The sequence below is a fragment of the Schistocerca nitens genome, chromosome 5, assembly GCF_023898315.1.
Source record: "Schistocerca nitens isolate TAMUIC-IGC-003100 chromosome 5, iqSchNite1.1, whole genome shotgun sequence".
Lineage (NCBI taxonomy): Eukaryota > Metazoa > Arthropoda > Insecta > Orthoptera > Acrididae > Schistocerca > Schistocerca nitens.
This window is the reverse complement of record NC_064618.1, coordinates 514,026,485-514,044,279: the sequence shown is the minus strand read 5'-3', so window position 1 is coordinate 514,044,279 and position 17,795 is coordinate 514,026,485. Positions and strand designations below refer to the sequence as shown.

At 39.7% G+C, this 17,795-nt stretch overlaps 1 protein-coding gene across 1 annotated transcript in view; it reads right to left on the bottom strand.

The window, feature by feature from the left end:
- LOC126259945 (facilitated trehalose transporter Tret1-like) overlaps positions 1-15,667 on the bottom strand; it is a 116,402-nt gene extending 100,735 nt beyond the window's left edge. The window contains exon 1 of the mRNA XM_049957047.1: positions 15,616-15,667. Within this exon, the coding sequence (XP_049813004.1) occupies positions 15,616-15,661 (46 nt within the window). The 5' untranslated portion in view covers positions 15,662-15,667. The remainder of the gene's footprint in view (positions 1-15,615) is intronic.
- Between the last annotated feature and the right edge of the window lie 2,128 nt (positions 15,668-17,795).

Here is a 17,795-nt window from a genome sequence, read left to right as displayed (position 1 = left end):
ATGTTGCCCCTAAAAGTGGGAGAAAGTAGTAGCCAGCAATGGCCAGTAGTGTGAATTGTAAATGTTTTGTACGTTTTCCATCACAAAGCACCGAACTTCGAGAAAAAACGGCGGAAACAAAGTTGTAGACCTAATATAATTATGTAATTTAATGTTGCCAAGTTACTGGACATGAACACTTAAAAATACATTCCGCTGAAGAGCGATATTTATGGCGGTGCAACATTGACACTGTTATGTTTCCAATAAAACGAATACTTCTGGCACACTTGTTCATTTCGCAACCGCGTACGTATGGAATAGCTTGGGAAGCTGTGCCGTGTAAAAAATGTGTTGACTGCAATATATTCCCAAGGAAACAATATCTGCTGTATAACTGATACATAAACACGAAAACCTTGAAAACGACCGTTCGGTATGTCTCTAGCTGAAGTCGAGAATAAAAGCAAAAATTACGAAGTGCGTTGGTGCGATAGAGTCAAAGGTCGACTAAGTTGAAGGAGACACGGAAATACCCAATGGCGATGCTGGAGAAGGCAGGAAACGGTAAAGAGTCCTTACACAATACCACACGTCGACTGTTTAATTGCAGTGTTGTTTCTGTATTACATCTTATTAGCATAACAATGTAACATTACTACAGTAATTTTATGGTAGCTGATTTATTAGTCAAGCCTTACACAGTAAACATTACAGAAAATTCGCCTCTAACGTAACCGACCATGGATTAGAACTTAAAGTTTGTCTACCTTTGATTGTTCTGTTGGAATCGCTATCATCTGTTAATTTAATTGTTACTGAGGTCTTTGGCGTGGTAGGTATCAGCTGGGGCAGGTTAGCGTATTGCACACATCGCCACGTGCTCTTCGCTGATTAATTTTCATTTCATGGCTGCAGCTACACAACGGTGCATTTCTGACCTGCGTTTATTACGATCAGACGTGCTCTACCGTGCTCTTATCCTACTATCCGGTTGTTCTTAATAGCTGTGTTTTTTCCCAGAAATTAATTGATATAGCTCAGATTCCTCTTCGATCACATTATCTGGAAGTTTCCGTTGCAGTATTGAGGGTGAGATACACAGCAGCATGTCCAACGTGTTATCAAATTTACTGTTGTACACACAAACAGATACGCGTAGGCACATTCGGCTTTCATACTTTTATCTAAGACATATTGTTCACGAAAGAAGTTAAAAATAGCTCCAAACTCCTGCTCTGAGTAATGTTTCCGAGAGGTTAAGCAGATACTAGAACTCGTAATTCATTTCCATTTCCGTAAGTTCTCAATTGCACCACAGCCAACATTTGAAGATGTAATGTAGCTCGTGATCGTTGTAAAAATAAGTGAGGTAATAAAAACCAATAAAGGACATTACAAATCTAATTCAGGATGCCCGGACAGCGTTTCTTTGAGGTCTCTTAGTCGCTACCCTGTTTTGTGGTATTATCTTTAACTATTTACTTTTAGGGCCATTTGGGTCATGAAGTGAAATGGTATTCATGTTTCTTGTACTAGTAGCGTTCAATAAGTAATGAAACAATTTTTTTATTGAAGCTATGTTTAGTTTTATTCAGGATTACAGTAACGATAGTATTCCCCTCTCTTTTAGATACAAAGCCCTATTTTTCAACATAATCTCCGTTCAGTGAGACGGTTCCAATGGTTCAAATGGCTCTGAGCACTATAGGACTTGACATCTCAAGTCATCAGTCCCCTAGAACTTAGAACTACTTAAACCTAACTAACCTAAGGACATCACACACATCCATGCCCGAGGTAGGAATCGAACCTGTGACCGTAGCGGTGGCGCGGTTCCAGATTGAAGCGCCTAGAACCGCTCGGCCACAACGGCCAGCCAATGAGACGGCGTATATCACATTATTGGTAGGAGTCGTAAGCATACGTGGTACCACTGGTCGACGCTAGAGCCAATGTCTTGCTGCGCCAATAAACTCCCCATTAGCCACTTAATGTTTCCCCGGAGTGCATGATTGGGCCAAACATATGGAAGTCGGAAGATGCGAGATCTGGGCTGTAGGGTGCATGAGGAAGAACAGTCCAATGAAGTTTTGAAATATCCTCTCGGCTGCACAGAATTGTGTGAGGCCTTGCGTTGCCATGGAGAAGGAGAGCAGAAGTTCTTTTGAATATTTGAATGTTTGTGCGAAGAAGACGCTGAAGTCGTTTCTTCAGTTTCCTGTCGAATGAGAGTGTGCGCACGTTGCAACACTGCAGGGATGCGGCCGGCCCGCACTCGGGAGATCGGACACGTTTGCACGACCTTGTTGCGAGGGTGACAGACGCCTCATCCAACGGCTCACCGTGCTTTTGTTCACTTCTAGGTTTCCCTAGACAGACTTCAAGCGTCGCAGGATGCTCTGGATTTTCGCCAAAGGGAACCCAATGACAGCACCCTGCTTGGAACGCACGTCCATTACAGAAGCCACTTTGAAGGCTTCGTATAGAGCCACAACCTATCTGAATTCCACGAAACTATAGTGTCTGAAGCGGGAATATTCCATGATGCACCACAACAAATTTCACATTCTGAACCAAAACTGGCCGAGAAAAAAATTGAACGCACCTCGTAGTGCACTGTTATTTACATGAATGCGTCTCCTACTTTACGGCTTTCTGTCGTATATTTCAGTTCAGACACATATCACGTGCAGCTGTTTTCATTTCATGCAACAGAAACACTTGAGATTTTTATCGTACTCGATAGAGTACGCCTGTGATAATACAGACTTCGATGCGATAATATTCTGTCTCGTGCATAATAACTTGAGTCTGAAGTGGCTGACATGGATGAGATAAACGCTAACAATGCCGAGGCAGCATGAGGAACAGCAAAAAAAAACCAGACAAACAGTGCTTGCTTTTCAGAGGATTGCCAGTTCCAGCACATCAGTACGGGCTTGGCAGAGCTGCCAGACCCCTTTATGTTCCTTTCATTCACTACCGAAGCGGGCTGGGTGGGTAGTTTTCTAGTACTCTTCATTTTCTTAAGCTAAATCCCTGGAACAGGTGAAAGAGATTGGTAGATTCCCGGTTTTGTAAATCAGGGGACATGTTAAGCTCTTGTTTCTGGGACAATGATGTTCCTGTCATACAACAAAAGCTGTGTGTAAGTTTTGTGATGTGTGTATTTTGTGCGTGTATGTACGCGCGCTCATGTGTAAGTTTGTTCGGAGATAGAGACAGAGAGACAGAGACGGAGACACTCTGTTTCATCCGTTTTTCATGCTATTTCCCATCATATTACAAAGGTAATTTTTACGAGTGGGTCCGTACCTGAAACAGTACTGTACCTTGAAAAGAACTGTTCCGTATCTATACTGTGGAACTGTTATTTGTTGGGAAAAAAACTCGCGCTTCTCCTTAAGATATTACAGCCTGTCTAAAATCTATTCCATTGTAGACCATGGATTTTTCAGCTAAATATTAATGAACAGCATGTTTATCATCTTATTTACTAAAAAATTTCGATTTTATTGTTATTAATACATTCACAATAGTTCCTCTCATAAATGTGAATATCAGTTTTATATTTCTAATTCGGTAGGTTTGAGACATCAGCGAAAAAGTGAGAAATGGTATTAACGTTTACTGACGGCCTTTGACACACGCAGTTTCAGAACTGGTTTTGTGTTTCGCTAGAATTTGTCACTTGTGGGTTTATACTTCTGAAATCTTTTGATATAAACGGCGCTAAGTTCAATTCACAACAGCTTTATAAAGTTTAAAATCAATACGGGAATCGTTTGTAAGCCTATTTACAGCTAGTCATCTTGTGTGAGATACGTGGATACAAATAGATTGTTGTGGATTCAGCACCTAGTTAGGGGTCTACTTCCAATTGTACCGATTATTAGCTGTGAAATTTATTTGTTTTTTATTTATTTATAACTTATTTAGCATGACACATTAGGGCCTTGAAGTCATCTCTTACATCTGATCAGAAGCAACACATACCAAATATGCATTCAATGAACTGTGGATGGAGCCCGACCAACAGGCATTAGATGCTTTGAACATAAATGATAGTGCATTGAGAATGGCTAGCTTCTAGCTGAAATCTAGATGTGCCAATAAAATTTTAAAAGGACGACTGATAGCTGAAATCTATTACTTACAAGTCAATATAACAGTCGCTGCGCGCAACAGCCTTCTGAATGGAAGGTTACCTGACATACCAAATGTATTTCGAAACCCTCTCAATAATAATAGTAATAATAATAGCAATACTGATGATGACAGCGATCATAATAAATGGCACTAATAACGACAATAACAGTAGTAATTATAATGGGCATTTAGAATGTTATAGATGAGCTTAGCACATCTGTAGCCGTCCTTAGTATTACCAGAAATGGAATGTATAAACTAAGAGACGATTGGGATGAAATTATGATGATTAGGACAACACAACACCCAGTCATTGAGCGGAGAAAATCGCCGACCCAGCCGGGAATCGAACCTGAGCCCTTTCGATTGACATTTTGTCGCGCTCACCACTCAGCTACCGGGGTCGGACAGGTTGAAATGACAGTGACTGTTAGGAAAGCACAGGATGTCAATGTGGCGAAATGTTCTGTGGCAGGGGAACTGATGACAGTGAGCTCCACAGAGTGTTGGAGAGATGCCTATTGTGACAGAAGGTGTCTTTTGAAGTTTGGAGGGTACACGTCTTCTAATGAAGAATAAACATGGCAGATGACATTCTTTCACAATTAGCTCGAAAATTTTAGCTCTAGAGATCATATAAATTATTTCCGCTGACAATGCACATGTAATATGATTACTGAAAATATACAACATGGTGAAAACAGTTTATGCAAATACTTGCAGTAATAGGCATATTATATACTTAGTATTGAGATGATTTATTTATAGTTAGAGAGACCATACTGACATTCGTGAGTATTTCTTTTAAATCTATAAGAATGACTCCATGGAGATGGCATAGTACTGTGGCAGATGAAGTTCGCGTAATAAACTGCTAGGAAGAGGTTACAGACGAGCCGCAGGCAGAAGATGTAGAATTTGGAGGAGACTCTGATGCAGATGGCGTAGCTAGTATTTCTAAAGTTCAAAACGATACTTCAGTAACTGATGTAACTGACGATAGTCTGGGCAACAAAGTTTCAAGTGTATCAGTGAGTGAAACGATCAAGTACAGATGCACCAGGTGCGGTAAGCTGTTTGCCTGTGCTTGAAGAATCATTTCATGAAAGTCGTGAAACTGACTCTGGTACCGAAGAGACTGGAAATTTTCATTTATATGCATGATCTAAATTTGGTTGTGAACCCTAGTTCTTTTGGGAAATTTTTTCTTCCTGGGGACATATAGAAGTTGACTCTGATGGTATCCTGCATATTTTTTACACTTTTTCAGCAGAATTTTGTACTCGTGATTAACTCATACGAATATTTACCACCTCAAAACGCAGGTGAATCTAAAAGTATATACACTACTGGCCATTAAAATTGCTACACCAAGAAGAAATGGAGATGATAAACGGGTATTCATTGGCCAAATATATTATACTAGAACTGACATGTGATTGCATTTTCACGCAATTTGGGTGCATAGATCCTGAGAAATCAGTACCCAGAACAACCACCTCTGACCGTAATAACGGCCTTGATACGCCTGGGAATTGAGTCAAACAGAGCTTGGATGGCGTGTACAGGTACAGCTGCCCATGTAGCTTCAACACGATACCACAGTTCATCATGAGTAGTGACTAGTGTATTGTGACGAGCCAATTGCTCGGCCACCATTGACCAGACGTTTTCAGTTGGTGAGAAATCTGGAGAATGTGCTGGCCAGGGCAGCAGTCGAACATTTTCTGCATCCAGAAAGGTCCGAACAGGACCTGAAACTAGCGGTCGTGCATTATGCTGCTGAAATGTAGGGTTTCGCAGGGATCGAATGAAGGGTAGAGCCACGGGTCGTAACACATCTGAAATGTAACGTCCACTGTTCAAAGTGCCGTCAATGCGAACAAGAGGTGACCGACACGTGTAACCAGTGGCACCCCATTAACAATCAAAGCATTAATAACCAAATTTAAATAAATTAAAACCCCTTTGAAACATTATTTTTGTTTCACCTTTTACTTTTTTATTACAACTTAAGAAAATCAATAGCTTATTTTTATGCAACTGCCATCCATGAAATTCATCTTTTCTACAAATTTTAAAATGTGACTTGTCTCAGTTATCCATCTTTTCGTTCTTATGTGTATTTTAAGTACTAGCTTGTTGCATAAGTTAGTAACATATTTCCATAAATGCATTAACTACATCAGATACCCATAACAGAGACTTTAGTCGTCAATAATAAATGGTTCTCCAGTATTTACAAACAGTCTACCAACGCTGGGATAACCTTTTTATTCCGTGACTGTATAAATCACACGGGTTCGAGGCAAAGAACTCTCGAGCCATGTTCGTACCCTATTTCCACCAGGAGAGGTTGTTCGACAGAAAGCGGAAAAGTATAAAATCTGAGTGCGAAAAATCAGGTGAATGACATGAATGCGGAATGACTTCCCAACACAAATCCTGTAGTGCTTTTTACCAGTCTAGCAGAAAGGGGGCGGGCGTTTATCATGGACTAGCAGCACTTCACGCAGTTTTCCTTGTCGTTGTTCCTGGATTGCGTCTGCAAGGCGTCTCAGTTGTTGATAATAAATATCAGTGGTGATAGTAACAAATCCAGTACGCAATCCGTAGTACACCACACCACCTCATGCGTTTAGACGATATTCATCAAAACCCGAAGATCTTCCTGAACGAACGTGAAGAATCACTAATGTCAAAAAACCCTCGTTAAAACGAGAAATCCGTTTTCTTGCCGTGCACTGTCCAATGGCATTATCCCCGTACACAGCACAAATGTTTCGAGTTGCCTCAGCTTCTGTCACCACTCTGTTGGACTCAAACTGAGTAATACGTCGGCACTCCATTTTCTGGCGTCCACAGCTCCACTCACTTCTCCAAATGACAAAGCACAATGTATGAACTCAAACAGCAACAATGAACTAAAAATGAAAAACGACAATCCGTAAATAAGCCCTTAGAAAACCAAATACAAAACAAGAACGCTACGAACTAATGCAACAACCTAATAGTTTGGCTGACGAGCTGGATATTTGTAGCGCTGACTCTCTGGGCGCATAATGGGCGACGGATAAAGCAACAATAAAGCAACAGATTCAAAAAAGCTAAGTATAGGAAAATTTAGCATCCATCCACGTCTTTATAAGTCCTGCCGTCATATTCTATCTACAGTTGAGAGTTAATGACGGTGTGTGCAGAGTATGAATCCGACTCATTACGTGCAACTTCGTTTGGGATCGTATGCGCTGTTTCATTTGTCATGTGTGCATTTCAGATTACTTACTTCAGATAAAACTGAGCAAGTATATTATTTATTTTTTAAAAATCATAAGGTCTTATGTAAAGTATGAAACCAGTGATCGTTGTGTGAATAGTTACAATAAACTGCGGTAAAAGATGTCATTATTCAGAAACCGTGACTATTTTGCACTTGGAGTAAGACATCTACCTAGATTGCCTATTGTAACGAATCGCGGGTCGGCTGTCAGCCATGTGGAAGTTTTGAGTCACAGAATTTTAAGTATTGGTTAGGCCATGGGGGCCTGGACGATGGGTGATGGGCCTCGAGCATTGCCCGCGTGATTTGAGGCGCCATGTCACCGATTGCGCGGCCCCTCCCGCCGGAGGTTACAGTCCTCCCTCGGGCATGGGTGTATGTATTCTTAGCATTAGTTAGTTTAAGTAGTATGTAAGTCTAGGAAGCGATGACCTCAGCAGTTTGATGCCTTACGAATTCGCACACTTTTGAACATTTGGGTGATGGCTGGGCGTCCACAATGAGGTACATGATCGCCGGCAGAAGTGGGCCCAGCTACAAGTTAGATTGGTCCATAAGTTTGTAGCGTTTCTATTTTCCATGTTGGTATCCCGCTTGCTATGGGTTTATTTATCTATTGTCATTTTCTTTTACTTGTAGCTCACTGCTGCTATTTGAGTTTACACATTGCCATTTTGTCGTTTGGAGATAGTGACTGGAGCTGTGGACGTTAGAAAATGGAGTGCCAAGTGGAGAAATTGGAACATTTCCGACATAGTCTTCTGTTTGAGTTCAGTAGAGGGGTTACGGCAGCGGAGGTAGCCATAAATATTTGCACTGTGTATGGAGATAGTGCCATTGCACAGAGGACAGCAAGAAAATCCTTTTCTTTTTAAGAAGGATCATTGTGACAATGACCCTCCACGATCAGAAAGACCTTCGAGGTTTGATGAAGATCGTGTAAACCTATTAACCCACGTTTATCTGCTGCAGTGTACTCTAGCACTGGCAAATGTGATGAACTGCGATCATTCCACCATCGTGTGGCATTTGTTGCAATGAGGTATATTGAAAAATTGGGTGTACGATGTATCGCACGCTCTAAGCCAAAACCACAAAAATCAGCTGCTGGCCATATTTGCAGCTCTGGTTGCTCGTCACCAATTGGCTCGTGTACAACACCGAAAATTTCTATCCTGAATCTTTACTCATGACAAGAAATGGTGTCTTTATGCTAAGTAAACGAAAGGAATGGTTGAGCCCAAACAACGCAGCAACTCCCCGTACAAGGTCCTAATGTTGTCAATCTGTTGAAACAGAGACGATGTGGCATACTACAAATTGATCACCCGAGGTGTAATCATCGCTGTCGACATTCGTTTGTCAACAACTGAGAGGTCTTGCAGACGCAGGCAAAGAACAGCGACCAGGCAGATTGCGTGAAGTGCCGTAACTCTACAATAATGCCCATCCGCTTTCTGCTAGACAGACGGGAAACAGTGTACAGGAGTTGAGTTGGGAAGTCATGCCACACCAACCTTATTCACCTGATCTTGGGCCCTTAGATTTTCACCTTTTCCGCTCTCTATCGAACAACCTTCAAGGTATTTCCTTTCCGCATGGCCCGACGTTTTCTTCGCCTGAGAATCACGTGATTCTATAGCCTGGGAATAGAAAAGTTATCCTAGCGTTGACAGACTGTTGCAAGTAGTGAAGGAGAAACTCGTATACGGATTGATGACTAAAGCCGTTGTCATGTGTATCTCTAATGTTTATTAAACTTATGCATAAACGCTACGAATTTATGCACTAAGCCCGGTGGTTTTCGCCGGGCAGCAGGAGTTGGCGGAGGCGATTAGCCATCTGAAAGCGTGATCTCCGTGTGTACGTGGCTCCAAAGAAAGCAGCATTTCGGACCATGACAGAATATGGCTACTCTGAAATATTTCTCTAAATTCGATAGTAAGTCAGTTTCAGTGTAGCAAAAATACAGTCACGTAAGCACATTGATAGCACAGATGCATATACTGAGACAAATTTATGAAAATCAGGAAAACTAGTGAAGTTCGGTAATCACAGCAAATGATTGATCTTACAAAAAGAATTAAAAATTAATAATTTTTAACGCTTCATGCAGTCTTGACAAATAAGTCAGCTGATGATATTTTACAGCACTAGCTAACATCCCTCAAAGGCAGATATTTGTATATACATGTACTGTATTTTATCTTTTCAGTTATTACATTTCCTGTACCTTTTTAGTAATGTAAATGTTCAAATGATCGTATTTTGCACAGTTACATAGTAAATGAACGCAGAATGGCACTCCTTGTACCTATCCGTACTTCACTATGCAATATACGTATGTATATTATGACTTGATTTCTAGTTCACTTAATCACATGTTTGATTGGAGCTACACCAAAGAAATTCGTCAGTTGAAAGCGGTAACTCACATACACAATTTGTTAGCACCACGGAACAGAGCGTAAAAAGTCTCCAGTACTGCGTAGGCTAACTTTACTGTTTCACATATTTCAACAGATTTTTCTGTGTTATCTTTCGTAAGTACACTTGGGCAAAATTTATCTTCAAATTGATTAACTAAAACTTTTAAATACAGAATAATATGTATGGTCTGAAGGACAGCAGGAGGAAGGATCTTTAATTTAACATGTCTACCGTACTTAGGATTTACATATATTTTGAATTGCGGTCCGTTTTCTATGCAAGCTTACAAGCACGAACGAGCAGTCACTTCGTGGGCCTTCTATATTTGTCCCTCGGCCTGTGCGTGTCAATATTGAGGTGAAGTTTGAGGAGCAGATAGTGCATTTTTAACCTTGTTAATGTGTTAGAATTTGGGCAGCAAGCGGCCGCACAAATACTTTAACATTCATTCATCCTTCGGAAATATCCCAAGCCTAACGGGACTTAGCCTCTGAGAGGGCCCCATCTTATTCTGTAACTCGCTCCTGTGAACGGGAACGCGTTATGCAGGTCTTGGTGTCACTCGTGTCCATCTGGAAAAATTTTTACTGAATTTAACGAAGGCGATGTTGGCCTGATATATTCGACGATGCCCTTTGGCTACACTGACTAAAGGATCCTTCTAAGAAATACAAAATTAAGATAACCTGAAGATGCCTAAATAAGGCGAAACCCGTAGTTGAAAAATAGAAAACTAAAATTGCAACCAAGACTGTTTTTAACCAATACTGTTAAGCACTGGTTTGCTGTATGCCACATATGGATTGGAAGAATTTGATATTTAGTTTTTCTGACAGAAATAAAGAAATACGTGTTTCAGCGGTTTTGGAAATTAAACCTCTAAGGGAATGTAATTGGGGGTGAGATTCTTTACGAAAACATTTTATTACAGAAGAATTTTTAAAGCTGAAATGAAATGAAAATTTGTATCTGTCATTAGAAATAAAACATAGACATATCATTATTTTTGAAAATTCATCCCCTAAGAGGGTGGCTCACCATCGCCCAGCCAAACCGCTAAGGATAGAAACTTGAAGTTTACAGAGGGTGTGGATGCTGTAGGCATCGTTCAAGAAGGAATTCTCAAATTCCGTTCGTAAGGGGATGAAATAGAGGAAAGGCTTTTTTAAAATATGTCGCTCTTAATGGAATTTTGAAGCTAGAAATACGAAAACTGGTATTTGGTTTCTTAGTCAGAAAACAAAACACCTGTTTCACCAGTTTTGAAAATTCAACTATTAAGGAGGTACAATAGTGGATGAAAGATTTTTTGAGAATAAATAATTGTTAAAGAACTATTAAAAAGTTTTTAAGGCCACATCTATGGCAACTGGTATTTCACTTCTCACTTAGAAATTTAAAAAAAAAAATACGTATTTCAGAGTTTCTGAAAATTAAACCACTAGGCTCTACAATACGGGATAAAAATTTAAGATTATATTTCGTTACATTAAAAAATTTAAAGTTAAATTAATGAAAATTGGTATTTCCTTCTCGGTTCGATATAAATATTTGTTAGAGAATGAATGTTCCTATGGAAATATCTCCACAAGGACGACAACGGCATGATTAACAAAAACTTTGGACTCCATCTGAGGCGTAGCGCCTTATATCGTGGCTCTTGCGATCGGACTTAACAGCCGTGAACAGGCGTGCGCAGATGCCTGAGAGTATGTAGTTTCTATGCGATCTAGTAGAGGTCACTCGCTGACGGTGACAGTTTGAGCTGTAGTCAAAATACTGTCGTCTTTATTTGCAGTTCTGTTTGTTTACTTTTCTAATTGTTTATTAGTGACTAATTTTATTGTGCTTGGTTATCAGATTGAATAAAGAGGTGAACGTGAACTAATGTTTTATGTAACGTTTTTATATATACATTGAAGTAACTGGTCTAGTGAGGAATGCTCGAGAATGACGTGTCTGTTAGTCATTCTTATAGGGTAACTCATTATAAACTATTTCATCAGTGTCTGGTACCGGAGAAATGAGATTATGATTAGTTCTGTTAAAAGCAAGTTAATTTTAAATTTGTGAGTTTTTAAAAATTTATTTATGTTTATTTACTGCACTGATTCAGTGACAAATTTTGATTGGTTCTGTATACAAGTGCGGGACTGAGCGGGTTTGATGCTGCCGGCCGATTGGCTGTCATGTTTCTCTGCCACTCGATGCTAACATATTCGTGGATATTTTAGGAACTAGGAACTTCTTTTGCGTAGAGAGATGAGAAGAGTTGGGGCTTGGATTTCATAGTGATCAGACCTATTGATAAATGCTCCGATGAAACTTATTAATATTGTGATATTTCGGTACCAAAATGTTTGATTTAACGCACGATGTAAAATTCAGAACTTTTTATGATACATTTTGAATAACAAAATTCCGCATGACATGTTGCTTACTCGCGAACGTGAACATTTTGTTACGTAAGAATGATTATAACAACGTCTGAGCGAGCTATTCTAAAAGAAACAATCCGTTTGTAAACTTTCGATGAAGGATAATTATTAATTACCATATACTGGCTACGTTTATGAATGATGTATGCGTGTGGACTTTTCAGACTTTGTACAACTTAGAGTAAGGCTTCATAGTAACTGGTGTATGCAAGCTTACCGTAACAGAGTGTAAATTTACTCACATAAATACTTACATTTATCTGTTCCTTGCACCGACAAAACAATTTTTAGTGCGACTTGTGGTTACGAGGTGTACAGCTGATTTTTCTATAGTTTTTTTCCGGCTGAGAACTGCATTTGGGTAACCTCAAGGAGGTGTGCCTGTGAGACAGATTCACCACGAGGTGAGTGGAACCTTATACTAGTAGCAATGCACCGCGCCGCCGCACAGCTACCAAATCACTTTTTGCCACACAGTCTACGCGAGTGAGCAGCGGACACTAAGCTAGTTTATGTACATGGAGAACAAGGGCAGGCCTATCACAGTTTTCCGGGACACTCCTGACTATACCCTTATCTCTGATGAGCACTAGCCGTCGTGGAGAACGTACTGGATTCTATTACTTGGAAAATCTTCGAGCCACTCTCATATTTGGAAACCTATTCGGTATGCTCGGACCTTCGTTGACAGTTTGCAGTGGGTCACCGTGTCATACGCTATCCGGAAATCTAGCAATATAGAATCTTCCTGGCATCCTTCATCCATGGTTCGCATGTTATCGTGTGAGAAAAGGGGAAGCTGAATTTCGCATGACCGATAAAATCTAAAATCCTGCTGACTTGTGAAGAGAATCTTTTCTGTCTTAAGGAAATTTATTACACTAGAACTTAAAGTATGTTCAAGAATTCGGCTGCAAACGGACGTTAAGTATTTGGGTCTGCAATTTTGCGAATCTGTTATTTTACTCTTTTGATATAAAGGCGTCACCCGGTTTTTTTTTTTTTCAGGCAATTCGGACTTTGCACTAGGCATGGAGGGATTCTGGGTAAATGCAAGTTAATTAAGGGGTCAATGCCATAGAGTACTCTCTGAAAAACCAAATCGGGTTTCCATCCGTACCTGGCGAGGTATATTATTTCAGTTGTTTTTCTGCACTGGTTTTCCTATTTCTAAGTCGTCCAAACTGGAGTTAACGCACAATCAAACGGTGGTATGCCTGTACGATCCTCGTGCGTGATTGATTTTTTCAATGCGAAATTTGTAACTTATGTTTCCTCTTGCTGTCTTCTATTGTCACACCAGATTGATCGACGAATGACTGGATGGAAGCCTTAGGTCTGCTTGGTAATTTTACGTAGGACTAGAATTTTCCCGGGTTCTCAATAAGATCGCTCGCTAAAGGTATGGCGGTAGAGGGTGTATGCTTCGCCCATCGATCTTTTTACAGACACAAAAATTACTAGTTACTGTTGTCTGTCGACATTTCCATGTTCTTTTTTGATCCGAGAGCACAATAATCTCTGTTTCCTCAGAATTTTCCGTCGTTCCGCTTATTCCGCACAGTCTTCTCCAGAGCGTGATTTACAATCAATTTGAAGTTTTGCCCATAATTCCTCTACGTCCCTCTTATTGGAGATAAATGATGTAATTCTTTCTAATTACGCTGCTAAAAACTGCTTATCTGCTCTTTACGGCATAAATACTATCCTAGTTTTTAGTAAGCATCGATGCTATGATGAATCTTCATCAGCTCTAAAAATAACAGTTTAACATGGGTCATATGTGAGTCGTTCAGAACGTGTCGAGCGTTCGAAGTCGACTATCATGCAGTAGCATAGTACAGTCAAAAGAGTACTGAGAAAGAGACTCAATTTAATAAAAAAAGACCACTATTCAAGTCTTAAGGATGATGGAAAGTGCTTCCTTCAGCATTTTATGTAGATGTAAATGATACGCATACACGTGAGTGAGAAACAGGTAGGGTATACATGAGTTCGCCTATTTAACCGGTCATGAATGAACTGACGTAAACAGCATGCTGAACGAACAATGAGGATTTTTAAACATCAGAACTGAGTTCACACGATTCACGAACAGATATGACTTAACTTACGTGAGTTTATGATGTAATTATTGTGTCACAGAGAAACAATTAACACTAATGGACAGATGCTGTTTGAGAAGGATGCATATATAGTCTTAACCCATTTCTTTAGAATCAGCACAGGCCTTCTCTAGCGGCCGAAGTACAAGTTGCAGAACACCCACTGACTCACTGTAATCACTTTCTTAAGTTTTGGATGCTGAAGCTGAGTAGGAAATACAGCAGCCGAAGAAGTTCATAGTACACTGCAATCGAAGCACCTTTCACCAAATGAAAGATACAAGAAGAAATTCAAGACGCTGCACTTTAACAGAAAAAGTGACTACGTTTATATTGCAATCCACCTAACACCGAGCTACTATTTAAACCAGCGATTTGTTCAAGCGTTGTAGTCGTTTGCTGAGTCATCTGACGTAATGTGACAGCAGCTGACACAACATAATGAAAATGCACTTTTTTCACGTTTTGAAAAAATGGATATATTTAAAATCTTTTGCCTTTCATCGGGGACTTCTCTCATAGACAGACACAGGTTCTGATTAATAATAGGAGTTAAGACACTGGTAAATATAAAATAGATCTTTCGGATAGATTTTATCCAAAGAAAAACCGTCATGTTGTAATGAACTAATTTAATCCTCAAGTTGTAAATATTAGTTTCTCATATACGCTACAGTAAGGCTCCTGATGTAACAATGCAACAAAGAAGAAGTGTAAGTATATTTGTGCTTTTACATATAGGCCGTGACTATTAGTCACACGGTTGTTAAATTCTAATATTTTCATTATTATTATTCTTCTACATTTTTCATAATTCTTATCATATATTATGTGAAATACTACAGTGGTTGTGAATGTAAGTTAATGAACAAATAACAACTAGAGCAGAACATCAAAATAGACATTATTTTTTCTTTTCTATTTCTTATTTACAGCGCAGGTATTTCATTCAATGCAGTAATGATTACTTGTGCTCAAGAAATCCTCCATATTGATATATTCTCTCAAAAGAAACAGTGTATAACAAAGACATCTCGTAGTTCACCCGTGAACTACTTGAACAGCCTATAACAAAGTTTCATGCCCAGTATCACAGAGACCGGGTAATTTCATGACACACTCTTCGTAAATCACTTCAGTAATAAAATTACATGGCCCGTGACGTGTCGTGGCCTTTGTCACAAGTAATTTCTGCTCCCTGCCCACAACGATAGGAAGGAATGCCTCCTACCTGCGAAAGCAGCAGGCAGCTGCAGAGGAACGCGCCGTCCGCACATGATTGTCGTCTCCCGCAGCACTGCTGGTACCGGAGCTGAGTGCTCGAATATAACACAGCCTCATTAGCGATAACAGGCTGGCTAGCTGTTTCCTCACCAATCAGAGTCCACGATAAACGTACACCTACAGTGAATATCTCACATAAATTTTTAGATATGACGTTAGACATGGGGAGGAAACTAGGAGGAGGGTTTTGTTTTATTTTATTTTATTTTTTAAGGTATGGTTGTTGCAGCTTTGCGGTCGCCGTACTGCACAAGCAAAGTATGTTCAACTGTTGGCTAACCACAAACGCTATAATAGGAATATGTTCTTAATGTGTTAACAGGCTGGCTGGCTCACCTAGGTTTTTTGTAAGTGGTCACCCGGTCACATTATACTGGGCCTTTCTATTAGCTCCTCTGTCCTTTTACTTCTGTTTTAATACCACTTATATTTCACCCTTTCTCCATTACCTTAAAGCTTGTGAGAGAGTGATTAGATGGGTCAACGCGAATGAAGTGGGAGCAAGTGAATGAGTGTCATTTTATAGGATTCCTCCTTACTGTATGACAACAATTTTAGCCATTTATATCCACTTTCGTTTCTTTCAATAACCGTAAGGATGCTAATAACATCGCCATGAGTACCCTTAAACAACAACTTCACACGCACACACACACACACACACACACACACACACACACACACACACACACACACACGCACGCACGCAACACACAGAAAGTCCATTACGATAGATCCTCTGAAATGAACGTTTATTTATACGTTTTTAGAAGGGTACCGACGATTGTGAAGTACGCGCGCTTTAACTCGTTTCTTAAATACAATAAACGTGAAAGCAACCTAACTTCATTATAAGATTAGCGAAGTGTATAGAAGAAGCACTATGGCGCTGCAATGGCTAGAAAATGCTGTGGAGCATTTAGAGATGGCGACACAAATTGTACCAGGAGAAACGAAAAGGGCGACCGTCCGTCATTACAGATGTCCTGCTGCAGAAAGTCGATTAACAAATTCGAGAAGACGGACGCTAGACCATTTCATCATTATCTCATTCCTTTCCTCAATTATGAAGTAGTGTTCTCTGTCGTATTGTGAGACAACGCCTACAGTATTGAAACTTCGGCGCCTGCTAAATGACTTACGCAAAACAGTTGTTCAGCCAGTGCAATGACTTTCCTCGAAATATCCTGTGTCTACAGGATTTAGAGCAGAATGGAAACAACAGTCCTTGGAATGAACGCATTCAACATCCCAAAGAGACCAAAGATCTAGCAAATGATTTCAGCTGATAAATCATGTGGAATGTGTGCACTGTGTGTGTAGCACAGCCAGTTCAGCCAGTCAATATTAGATCTTTTATTATCACTCCCTGCTACCCAGATTTAACAACTTCCATTCGCTCATGTAGTTGTAAGACATCTCGACGATCAGCATTTCGAACAATGTGACGATGTCAGAAAGTCAGTACAGGTCTGGTTAAAAAGTCAGGTGGCAGATTGCCACAACAATTAATTTCATAAGCTGCTCATACGATATGGTAATTGTCTTGATGTAGGTCGGAATTAAATTGAAAATTAGCTTAATACTCAGGCTTTAATAAAAAAATGTGGTTGTTTTAATACTATTTTTGTCTTTTATTTTTATTTTATTTTAAAATGGCATTTACTTTTAAAAAATAGCCTCGCAATAAAGTCATCATGCAAAGGGATATGTGACATTAAACACCAAAAACAAAGTGGGGAACGTATAACTTTAAACCAAGGTATTAATTTTTCTTATGGGGTTACATACAAGTACATTTAAATATAATTGAAACCTTAACTGACTAGATGCATCCTTTTATCTGTTCTTGTTTTGCGACCTTTTCAACTCTGCTATTCTCTATAAAAGTTCGTGACAATCATGGAGGTGTAATAATGAGAGGTGGAACTACAGACTTACACTGCACATTGCGGTGAAGCTGTCGCCGCCATGTTAGTAGCTCCTCAACATAGCATACTGCTGTTTACAAGTGCTTCTTGTTCTTCATTTCTGTCAAGTCCAAGCATCAGTTTTTTTTAATAATAAATATTACAGTGCTTTAGTGAATTACACACTGTCAGTAAGGTATTTTCAGACATTTTTCTG